General features: G+C 35.4%; 1 protein-coding gene across 3 annotated transcripts in view; it reads left to right on the top strand.

The window, feature by feature from the left end:
• Positions 1 to 12,307, top strand: part of LOC124297053 (F-actin-uncapping protein LRRC16A) — an 83,025-nt gene that overhangs the window by 36,354 nt on the left and 34,364 nt on the right. For all 3 annotated transcript variants that reach the window (XM_046747645.1, XM_046747643.1, XM_046747644.1), the window contains exons 12-16: positions 952 to 1,220; positions 7,748 to 7,875; positions 8,028 to 8,346; positions 8,421 to 8,534; positions 11,078 to 11,283. In XM_046747645.1, the coding sequence (XP_046603601.1) occupies positions 952 to 1,220; positions 7,748 to 7,875; positions 8,028 to 8,346; positions 8,421 to 8,534; positions 11,078 to 11,283 (1,036 nt within the window). The remainder of the gene's footprint in view (positions 1 to 951; positions 1,221 to 7,747; positions 7,876 to 8,027; positions 8,347 to 8,420; positions 8,535 to 11,077; positions 11,284 to 12,307) is intronic.

Raw genomic sequence — 12,307 nt, 5'->3', positions numbered from 1 at the left:
TTCATGAAATTCACTCCTTTAAAAGTTATTCGACATTGAAATTGTATTCAAAAGTAATTTACCGTTGATTTTGCGTTTGACATAATTCTTTTCATTTGTTTGACAAATTTAAGACTTAAATATTAAAAATAGTTTTTTTTTTCGTCAGATGGCTAAATTTTTTTCATAAAATCGATATTTATTACGATATTATCCAGCTAAAACCTTTCTTTATCTACATATTTTTGTTTTTACTGTATTTTACTAACTTAAATAGTAAAAAAAAAATCGGTTTCTCAAGTTATTTTTTTGTGTAGTTAGTGTAATTTTGTTTAGTGTAGTTATTAACTACAAAAAAATTAAAAAAAAAAATATTAGCTAATAAATATATAAAGTTGTATATGTATATTATTTTATATATAAAAAACTGAATCTAATAGATCAGCGTTTGTAACAAATATACGTCATTTCATAAACGTACATACCTGTCATCAAAGTTTCTAATAAAATACACAATCTCATAAACATACGCACTCGTTCTCATAAAAATATGTTCCTGAAATAAATATACATAGATACTCGCAACAATTACACCTCTGCACAGCTACCTTTTGACCTAGAGGATGAGGCGACGGAATATAATTGAACAATCAAATGAATTTACTATTAAGTAAGTTCGTTTGATTGTTCAATTATAAAGATATTGCATATTCATATTGCGGTGCTCTCTTTATTACGTTGAAACAAATCTTATAAATAGAACAACGAAGAAAAACAGGATTTAAAATACATTACGTATTTATTTCATTACGTTGTATATATAGTTCGATAATAAAGACTGGTGTGGTCATGCTATTTGAGGATCGATGTGCCATGAACTAATCCATTCGAAAAACTAAAATCAATTCATTTACCGCAGATGATCATGCAAATAAAAATTTTTCAGCTTCATTTGCAATCAATGTGTTTCAGACATGGATGTCGATTTAGCACAAGTGATAACGGCAGTGAGCAAAAATAAATCCATCAAGCAGCTATACATGGGTCGAAATCTAGCTGGCATGAAAACTAAACATATTGCTGTTGTGATGGAAGCACTGGTAACCATGATTCAGGAAGACGATTGCGTATTGCAGGCGTTGCATTTACCGGATTCTAGATTAAAAAGTGATTTATTCAACTTGATTAACGCCTTGGGGAGTAACACATGCCTACACACGCTGGATATCAGTGGTAATCAGGTATGTACGAAGTATGAAACTTTTCAATGGGTCTGTTTTTGCCTTTTTTTCATTGCGAATTTTGGAAAATCGTATCCGAGTTTATCTGTAAACTGTTCTTCTATTTGGAGGATTTTGAAAATTACGAGAGTTATTTCCATTTTCAGATTAGCGACAAAATAATAACTTCACAATACCGAATATTAATGTATCAATGAAACAAAAAGGCCTGTAACTTTTCAATTATAGTGGTTGATGGAAAGACAAAAAAAACTCATGATAGTTTCATATTATCTATCAATTTCAATGATAAAGTAGACAAAGAAAATTTTGCTGACGACGCCAGTGTTAGCTTTACGCTTGCTGCTTAAGGATGAATCAACAGTTTGAAAAAAAAAACCATTTAACAGGTCTCCAGTAGTACTAATCTCCACCAGAGATAAATCATCTACAATACTTTTAAGTTTATCTTATTCGCTATAGAAATCTCCAGAAGAAGTATAAATTTACAGACAAGAATGTATTTTTTTAAATACGGTACCACAAATGGTTGTCAACAATTGTGTTTGTGCGTGACAACTCTATTATAATGTAAGATTTTTCTAGGGTTTTTCAAACAATTTGTGGATATATTGTCAGCGAGTAGAACGAGTACAAACACATCAAAATATTATCAAAAACACTAGAGTTTAGCAATTTGAATATTCTATTTATAAAAACGTTCTCAATTTTTTTTTATATCGGGTGGGGGTGACAGTGCAGCGCAGTGTATGATGGGCGTGCTGGGTGCGAGATGCCGCATTTGTGTGTGTGACCGTGCATGTGGGGGGACGCTCGCTCGCATGGCTTTATACTGAATGGTCATTTATTTAACGCCCACAGTAACACTGCTGGAGATTTTTTAAATAGATTTTTTTCTCTTTTCTCAAATTGTGATTTTGATGATTCGGCCTATTCATACTTAATATCATTTGTTGCTACATCGTTTAACTGCTAATGATGATTTTTATGTATATGAGAGATTCCCAGGTATCTCGACCTAACTTAGCCATGACCCTCACCATTTTTAAATTTATTCCTTTATTAGATACCAAAATAATTATTTATGTAAAACGCTTCGGTCGGAGCATGGCCGGCCACCCTCAGTTCTGTAACAATATTCCTTATGAAAGTACTAATACTTCAAACTTTATAAGGACTTGAGCATTTATAACAATGACCAAATGCAAAAAGTTTCTAAGTAAACTCCCATTGTCAGAGAATATGGTTAGATGTATGTTAGGAAACTCTACTATTTTCTATGGAAAACTAGAGCCAAACGTAAAGTGGGGTTTCCTAACATGCATTTAACCATACGCTCCAAAAACGGGACCTTATCCAGAAACTTGTCTCATTTTGTTTATTATCATGCCTAAATCGTTATTAAGTTTGGGGCACACGTACTGTCATAAGGCATATTGTTACAACACTGCGGATGGCCAGCCATGTCTCAACCAAAACATCTGAGATAAATCATTATTTTGATGAAACTAGCCGTCACACCCAAGATTACCCTTATCCTTACTCATTATTTAACAATGGCCAAGGAAATCTCACCAGTAACCTTATCGTCAGCACCGGCGGAAGGCAGTAAGCAAGATAAGCATCGTATGGGGGCGCAATTCGATGAGGAGCGCCGTAAATATTTGAATGAGAAAAAAAATCAAATGTGTGACAGAAATTTGAGGGCTTACCAAATAACGTATTGTTTTTTCGGATTGAGGAAATTTGAGAAATCCCCCCCCCCCAATTTTGACCGTACGCTTAAGGCACTTAGGAGCAAAAAAAGAAAATACTCCCTCGCTTTCGTTGCAATTCATCTTTGACAAAGTACGTAATAATGATGAATGTACACTCCTGGAAAAAAATAACGGGTCCTCCCGTTTCTTGCCGAACAAGGTTCAAGTTTGAAACGCTCTAAATGCATGAATTTCAAGTGAAAAATTCAATTAAAAACGATGTTGGAAGTTGAAAATCTTGGTTTCAAGTCTCGTTTTTGAGATTTAGTCTATACTTATTTTTTCTCGGTTAAATTATCTTCAAGTCACTCGTGTCAAATTTGTAAAGTAAACCTTCGACTTGACGTAGTCGTACATGATGAACCGAATGTGTTTTTAAATTTCACAAGATGGCCATTTTGTATCTTGGAGTTTTTCAAATTATCCGGTATATTGCATATATATTCAAAACGAAAACACCTGCACAAGAGAGTGATGGTGAAGTGCCAAAGGGGGATTGAATGGCAATATGTATAAGAGCGGAGTTCTTAGTAGCCGAATAAATAAACTTCTTAACGACTTTACAGCCATAAAACTTTCTTTATAATGCTTGTAAGCCTGTCAAGTTGTTAGACAATTTTCGGATTGAAAACGATAAACCTTAGACCATATACTCCTGGATCGCGCATTGTCGTCCCACTTGTGATACTAGTTTCGAGACAAAGAAAGCATTTCAAGGATAAAGAAACCGTAGGCCATGTTATGTTCATGTAAACTTCATAGAATCCTTTACTAGAGTTGTCTTTTGCTACTTTCAACGCAGCTTTTTAGAGTTCACGCAGCCGTTGCCACTTCTGTCCAGAAACTAATAATATTGTTACAAAGGGTGAAATCACTATAGTCCTTTTATATGTCACAAAATGAATGAGGTTGCTGCGTCAACCAGTATTATTGTAAAAACAGTCTTGTTTAGAACTTTAAACTGATGACACGCATTTTCCAATAAAAGCATTTTTACCATCTTTTAATTTCGTTGCCTGTTAATTCGCTTCATAAGCTCACTAACCTGTTTCATTTATTCTGTAACTTGTAGAACGTTACAATATTACAAATATTTTTCACAAAAAGTATTGCATTATTTAAGCAAATTTAATATTAATCGTTTATTGTTCTCGTATTCTAAGCTCGTAATTGCTTTTCAACGCGATGGGACAGGAAATTTATTTGGCACAGATTATAGCTCGATTATAGCGATAGATCGGACACATCAGAAGTAGATATGACAACGTTATTTCCCTTACGCCTTCGACCTCTCGGTCCCATTAGTGATATTTCGCTCATTGTTTTTGACTCGTAACTCGTCACAATTACTCCAATGTTGAATCATAGACGATGCACTGTCCAGGGGTATATGGTCGAAGCGATGAATATACGCAAAAAAGTAGCCCCTCCGCATTGTACTAAATAAGGCGTGCCAGACCCGAAACGGTTAAAAAAATCTGTTGAGAACTCGGTCGGCTTGTTTAAAATGCTGACTGCAATCTGACAGCACTGCGAAGGGGCAACAAATTCCGATGTACTTTTTGTATCGGGGCGTTTGCTCCTTACGATTAGTATAGGTAGTGCAGAATTTAGTTGGCCAACATAATGCGGCCAATCCCGGTTATGACAGAGAAATACCTACTTTGAGAGATCTTCTTAACACGTATAAATGTATTTCTGTAAAAGGCAGTCTATTCTACTTCTATCTGATTTTGGAATTTTTTGTGTAATAGTACTTTCAACACGATGGAAACACTCCTGAATTTATCGGCATTTTTTCATTACTCTTACAGAGATCGTTTTTGTTCTTTGAACTATTTTTGTGAAAAATGTGCTTTTGGGTGCTTCATTTAAAAGCAACATTTTTTTCGGTCCTATTTGAAAAAGTTGTACACTCAGGAGCAGTGATTCTGAAACGGTTAATTTTTTGGACAAGTCGGTGATGTCGGTAATGCAGAGTCAGCCTGCAGTGCCACTGTCGGCCAGCTGCTACGGGTCGAATCTGCATTCCCAACGCGACCGATTTGTTATAGTATATTACGTGGCAAGCGCCGAAAAGAGGTCGTCGCAGGGCATGCGATTTTACCGGGCGAGCCGAAGGCGAGCCCGGTAAAACGCAAGTCCTGCTCGACCTCTTTACGGCACGAGCCGCGTATTCTATTTTTCGTTCCATTTGCCCGCAAATTCGGCATTACGCATCTGTTTTCAGACCGGATAAGGTTTCTGAGCTGGCACTTAAAAACAAACCTTATCCGGTCTGAAAACAGACGCGTAATGCCGAATTTGCGGGCAAATGGAACGAAAAAAAATTGGCTGTTCCAGAATCACTACCCCTGTGTGTACAGTAATATTCATGAACGCCTTAACCCTGCGGCTTTCTTGTTTTCAGTTCGAAACAAAATGCGAGTTTGATTTTATATACGAATTGTATGAAAATGATTCTTATTTTATTAAAGATAACCCTGCAAAAATGGTTGGGTTTGATGTTCGGGTATGTGGTTGAAAAGACCAGATTCGTGGTTTGAAACTTTTTCTAAAACCCTTCAGTAACGGTCTGTCTATCTGTGACATTTAATCAAAGGTTTTGCAACACTTTTTCGGTTAATCGTCAGTAACTCAAAAAAAAAAAAAAATAATAAAATCGTATAGGAAAAGATATAGCTGAGTAAGCATGCCAAAAGTACCCTTTCTCGAAACGGATTCTGCGGGTGACTAACAGTTTTCTGTTGGTAAATGACTGACCTATACCTAATTTTAGTTTTTTAACTCCATTTTGCTCGAAGTTATCGCAAAAAACGGGACTTCAATTTTTTTGCCATAACTCCGCTATTGCTACTCAGAAAATTTGGTAAAAAATCAGAGATTCAGCAGACGTAAGTGTACATATCGAGGATTTTTTCAGATTTTTCGATAACACCCTTAACCTTATAAAAATTTTTGAACACTTCGATCACTGGTTTCCGGTGGATTTTTAAAAGTGACCATCTTCTTTTTTTACAGTATGAACATCTGCTTTCAGGTGATTTTTCGTAATTCTTCCATACTTTTACAAACGGTGCATCATTCTCAAAAGAAATCAAAAACGCACATTTTTCATCATTCACGAGCACGACCTCAAGATAAGGGCATAGCTGGATAGGTCAGTCAAAAGTGCCCTTTCACCAAATGATTCACAGACTATATTTCGTTCCGAAGCAAGTGAAACACATACCTTCGCATGTATTTTGATCACCTGCTTCTTTGATAATTGTTTAGAGGCCACAGCTCAATCGTTAATGTGGGAAAAATGTGACAAACTTTTTTCTTTCGTCGATTTTTCAATTTATTTTATTTGGATTATCATTTATTTTAGCACAAATCACAATAGAAATATAACATATTACTTACTTACTTTAAACAATCAATCCGCAGAAAGTGCCAACTTATACTTTTTAATCTTCATCGCTACATTCATTTATACTAACTACTACATTGTCGCTGATGAACATTTTCGATAGAATTTCTGCTGGCCTTATTACTTTTGTCAACGGAAGAAAAATGTTTCATATATTTTTCGCATATTAACGATTGAGATATGGGTTCATAAGAATTCTCAAAGAAGTAGGTGATCAAAATACATGCGGAAATATGTGTTTCACTTGCTTCGGAACGAAATGTAGTCTGCAAGTGGTTTGGTGTGAGGGCACTTTAGACTGGCATATCCGGTATGTCCTTATATTGAAGTCCCCATAAAATAGTGAAAAATGTCAGTTTTTGAGTTTTTGGAGAATGACGCACCATTTGTAAAAATCTGGAAAAATTACGAAAAATCACCTGAAAGCAGATGTTCATACTGTAGAAAAAAGAAGGTGGTCACTTTTTAAAACCCACCGGAAACCAGTGATCCAAATGTTCAAAAACTTGTTTAAGGTCAAGATTGCTACCGAAAAATCTTTAAAAAATCCTTGATATGGCCATATACGTTTGCCAAATCTGTGATATTTTGCAGAATTTTCTGAGTACAAATAGCGGAGTTATATAGGAAAACTGAAAATCACGTTTTTTGCGATAGCTTGGAGCAAAATGGAGTTAGAAGGCTAAAATTTGGTAAAGGTCAGTCATTTACCAACAGAAAACTGATGTTCACCCGCAGAATCTGTTTCGAGAAAGGGCACTTTTGGCATGCTCACTCGGCTATTCTCTGTGAAATTTTTTTTAAAAAGTACACTTTCCATTCCAAAACGGTTATATCAGAGATCGATAAAAAAAATGGCTTCATGCAGCACTTAAACTCTACATTCATTTTGCAAATTTCAGAAATGTCGATTCGAAGTGGCATAATTTAAAAAAAAAAACTAATCAACACCAAATTTGAAAAAACATGTTGATGCTGATGCTTCAAGTTTCAAAATGCCTTACAGTTTTGATGCAGGAATTTTTTGCAAAGTTGTGCCACGATTATTTGTAGGTTTTTCGACGGAAAATTAAGTGGTCCGTTAATTTCTATGGCCAGTGTATTTTAAGTCGTTTGCTGTAAGGTTCTAATTTAAATGGTTTCTTTAAGAGCAGCTGGGATCAAAATATTCTCAATCATCTATAGAAATTTCGAAACATTGCTCTGACAATGAGTGCGGCGTAATTTAATTTAAAAGTATTCGATCCCTCGCATGATACCGACATAACAAAAATCAAGAATAAAACAGAAGACTAGCATGGACTGCCACAGACAAATTTGCTGTTCTTCAATCAACGATTATTTGGTATTTTTAGATTGGTGATGCCGGTGCTCGTCTTTTAGCAAAAGCATTGCAAATAAACAATCATTTGAAGAATATCATTTATGATAGGAACAACATAACGATTCAAGGATACAGTGATATTGCATATGCATTAGAAAAGTAAGTTGAATGTTCTAATATGTTTTTATTCGAGGCACGACGACTCTTTACTTTCGTTCCATGATGAAACATTCCCTTTACTGTTTCTTACCGTTAAATTATTCTCAGAATTTGTTGACAAAACTAAAATCAACCAAATCTTCGTCCAATAGCAACTACAGCGTCAGGCATATGCCGTTTCCAATCTTTGACGCGCAACCTTGCATGAAAATGTCGGCGGAAAAAACTGAACTGCTTATGAAAAAAATCCAAGACTTGTTGCAAAGAAATGTATCGCCGAACAAATACAGTCATGGACAAGCGTTCCGACTTCAACAGGGATTCTTATTGAGTTCTACGCAACAAATGGTAGATAGACTCGTCGTGCAAACGCAAGATACGATAAAAACTTTGGCCGCTGAGAGCTGTGATGCTAATAACGATATAAATTACGCCACTGGCTTGATACAGGATGCTGATAATTCTAAACAGGTACGCTAAAACTTTTCCTCTGTCCGTATCAAAATCGTGATCGTCGCTAACTATAAATTTCATACTCATTTCAGCTTTTGCCGAGGTTACACGAGGTTGTTACAAGGAGAGACGATAGTAGTCCGATTGAAATCAAATTGAAAGAAACAGCAGACGAGATCCACAGAGTTGTCACTGGATATCTACAGGTATGGAATTTCGAGCTTGGGTGATTCTTTGACACCATAAATAACCTCTTCTTGTGATGTTTAGAGTCGAAATGCATTATTATTTTTCTGCGATTGTATTAAAGAAAAATGGGCTATATATAGTTCAATAGGAATCAGAAGTAAGGACAATATGGAAAATCGTTTGACCAACCTCCAGCACTGTCGTTTGTGTCTCTGATATTGAACACGAATTAAAATTATCCCTGCCATGTAGGTAACAGAAATGCTTCAGAGCTAATTCGAATAAAACAGGGTAAGATGTTAACAATTTGAGCAAAAGTTTTGTAATTAAAACGTTCGTAATGAATGAATTCTTGAGTTTTTGCTGCGATTCTGACGTTTTTTTGGGCTTCTTTTGTTCATCACAGAGATGTCTAGAGATCGCCATGAAACATATTTAATTTGGCCAAATAATTATTTCTAGGATGGATAAAAATATTTTCTCCACACCTCCTTGAAACGTTCGATTTTCGAAGCCTGTGGAGCGTGTGTCAAGCGCTACATTTCCGAGCAACGCGGTAAAACAATTTTGGGCAATGCGCACTTTCAAATAATTCAATTTTACGCATTGTGTCATTGAGTGTAAGTTGGCTAATCCCGATTTTAAGCGCCGTCAGCGGCACTTTCGTTGCTTCTCAAATCAAACTTTCCTTCAAACGTGTTGGAAAAAATTGTGTGTGTCACACGTGCGGATGGGCAATATCTAATTTTCTGATGGCAGCGCTCGCCTTGGATCATACTGCTTTCGCATTAGCACTCATGCGATTGGAGCTCACGCTCCAAACTTTACACTCATCGGAAATTACCCATTTCCCATGCTTGTAACAGAATATACGATTATATTGAATATATTTGTATCGAGTATATTAATCAAACAGCTGCAATCAGGGATGGTTCGCATGTATGGCTCATGAATTGAAATTAAGCGTATTTGATGGTCTATTTTTATCGACTGAATCAGCAGATTCTTATTTTTCGTCATTACTAATAAATTAATGAATGGGATGTGTTCGAATTTTGGCAGGACATTGCTATTCCCGAATTTTCAGAGTAATAAGGTCCGTCACCGGAAGACTTTCCACCATTCTTTAAATAATGAGGAGTGAAATAGTCGACGCAAAGCTTTTTTCATACAATATTCAGTCCAAGAAAAGAAAATTACGATTCAAAATAATATTGGGTATAAACGGTGATCAGTCGAGCGTCTGTTACGTAGGTTGCTTAGCATGCCTAGTAATGCCCACGATTTTGTAACACTAATCGCTGTATTAACTGGATGCTGCGTGCCGTGTTATTTTCTTGTGATTAATTGAAGCCATCAGGCAGCCATGTTGCTTATAGTCAATTTGTCAAATCTCGCGGGAAATTCAAATACTCGTCAAAAAAGTTTCATAAAAACGGTGGAAATTGCTTTATAATCAGAATAAATAAATAAATTTATAAAATTGTACCTCATTTTCTTTAAATTTATCTACTGTACGAATACTTTTGTGCCTCACTGTACATACTTGCTTCAGTGATTCAGTGGTATGTACGTAATTCGAACACAAATCTACGAAAGTTACACTTTTTTGCGGGGTACTATTGAGAGAGTCGAGAATTAATTTTTGAGAACGAGCTATTGTAGTCAGAGTAGAGGAGCTGAGATTCTGAGAAACATATTTCTTTTACAGTCCGTGAGTGGCGCTATCGATACGTTACACTCTAGGCATAAAATGTCCCAACTGCAAGTGCCATTTCGTGTTGTGGCGGCCACGCAAAGTAACAATGAGAAAACTTCCAGCCGAGTGTTCATTATTTGCAAAACCATTATAAATCCTATTTTCCTTTCACTAGCCTAAATCTTTCATTGAAACGATGGAAGGTCTCTAGGTCACCCACTTTATTGAACCAAAATCTGGGTATCGCGAAAATGATAACATATGGTGAAAATTTAAAAAAAATTCTGAAAGCTGCTGGATATCAATGAGATTTCCGAATTCTACAATGAAAGAGCAATGCTCTACCTAAGTTTACCGTGACTTTTATAACTTATAGGTATAACTTCCTCTAGCTGTTTATATACGGAAAAACTTGCGAAAAAATGTATCGTGGGTACGATTCAGTTTCATAAAACTTTATCGCGATGCATCACTGTTTTGAATTCGTTATTCTCACCAGAATGATATTTAGACTTTATAACTGTATTATGATGTGAGATTTCTGATGTGTCTTTCAGACAATTTGTGGGGGGTCTGATCAGCGAGTAAAATGGAACCAACGATATTAGTTCAGTATAAAAAGACCAGAGCTTAATAATCTTGGAAAGTTCCAATTCTAAAATCATTCCTCAAATTGTCGATATTCTAGCTTGTGTTATTTAAATTTGCTTAGAATAATTTTTCTTACATAGCAAGGATGCTATTTTATTCGTGTTCATAATCATTAGCTCAAATCAAACTGCTGGAGATGTATTAACCATTGTTTTTCTCTTTTCTGTTCTTTGTGTAATTCAATATTTCAGTACTCAATGTATTTTACAGGATTCCTTGGATAGTATGCTGAAATGTGCCATCGAACAGTGTCCAACGGTTTTAAACCAGACAGTCATCAGAGGCGATGAAAGTGAACCAATTTCTGTTGAATATGATCTGAGAAGCAGCTGCAGAGAGAAAAATCAAATTAGCACTGATTTCATTTACACTTCTATATTGGAACAAGCTGGGACTGACATCATTAATAAAGTCAAGTAAGTTCACAGTTCATTTTCTCATTCAAACTAAATTTAGATGCTCTTCCAATATTTAGTTAATGCTGTGCTATTTTTTGTTACCACGGAAAAACTGATTACATTTCGTAGCTCAAGTTTACCCTCCTTCACCTATTTTACGTGACAATATATTTTGAGGGCTACTTTGTTACGATAAAGTTACACCACCTTAATACTCCAACATTTTAGTTTAAAATAGACATCAAATTTCCCGAAAATATTTTAAGATTACTCTTCATTGTCCCAATAATATGCATTTGTAGGGAAATGGAGCTTCGAAGTTTGTTTATGTTTTTTTTTTTTTGCGTTATTCGGGTTCTGCCTTCCAAGCCGAACTCAATGCTGCCCTCGAAATCTGCCAATTTTGTTATACCCTGTGTAATTAATTCAGTATTGCTATTTGTTGAATAAAATGAGTTATTGAAAAGTGAAATTCAATTCCTGACAAAATTTGTTCCAATTTCAACGCAAATTAGATCGCAAATCAAGGTCTAAACTCTTAACAGTGACTTGGAAATTTTTTCCCCTGTATTTTTGGGAAAGTCGTGATAGGTTGCAAACATAATAATAAATAGAATAATTTGATGAGTACTCAATGTTGGCCAATCTTGTACTAAAATTAATGAAATTCGTGTGAAAAAAACTTGTCGGTGATACGTCTGCCGAGAGAATATTATGTTCATCGGAATAGCAGCTTGTCCAAACGTTGACTTTGTCGAGATTAGATTAATTGTTTTCTTTGCTTATCACATCAGAATTCTACCTAACAAAGCTGCGGTCTGTGTCAATTATTTTTTCAGATATGAAATCGATAACCATTATCAGAAGCTACTTCTTTACTGTCTGATTTGTACATTGCTGTCGACAATATCAGTTGTATATTTACACAATATTTCCTATTCACTTTATAAAAGTGTTCTACACTGACATTCAAACCATTCCTAGAATTTTGGTGATTATAAAAGGATTTTGCACACAGTTTTATACAACGGTCGGTGAGATT

This window comes from Neodiprion virginianus, chromosome 2 (genome assembly GCF_021901495.1).
Source record: "Neodiprion virginianus isolate iyNeoVirg1 chromosome 2, iyNeoVirg1.1, whole genome shotgun sequence".
NCBI classification, from domain to species: domain Eukaryota; kingdom Metazoa; phylum Arthropoda; class Insecta; order Hymenoptera; family Diprionidae; genus Neodiprion; species Neodiprion virginianus.
Note: the sequence above shows the minus strand (reverse complement) of the source record. Positions and strands in the feature narration are given on the sequence as shown.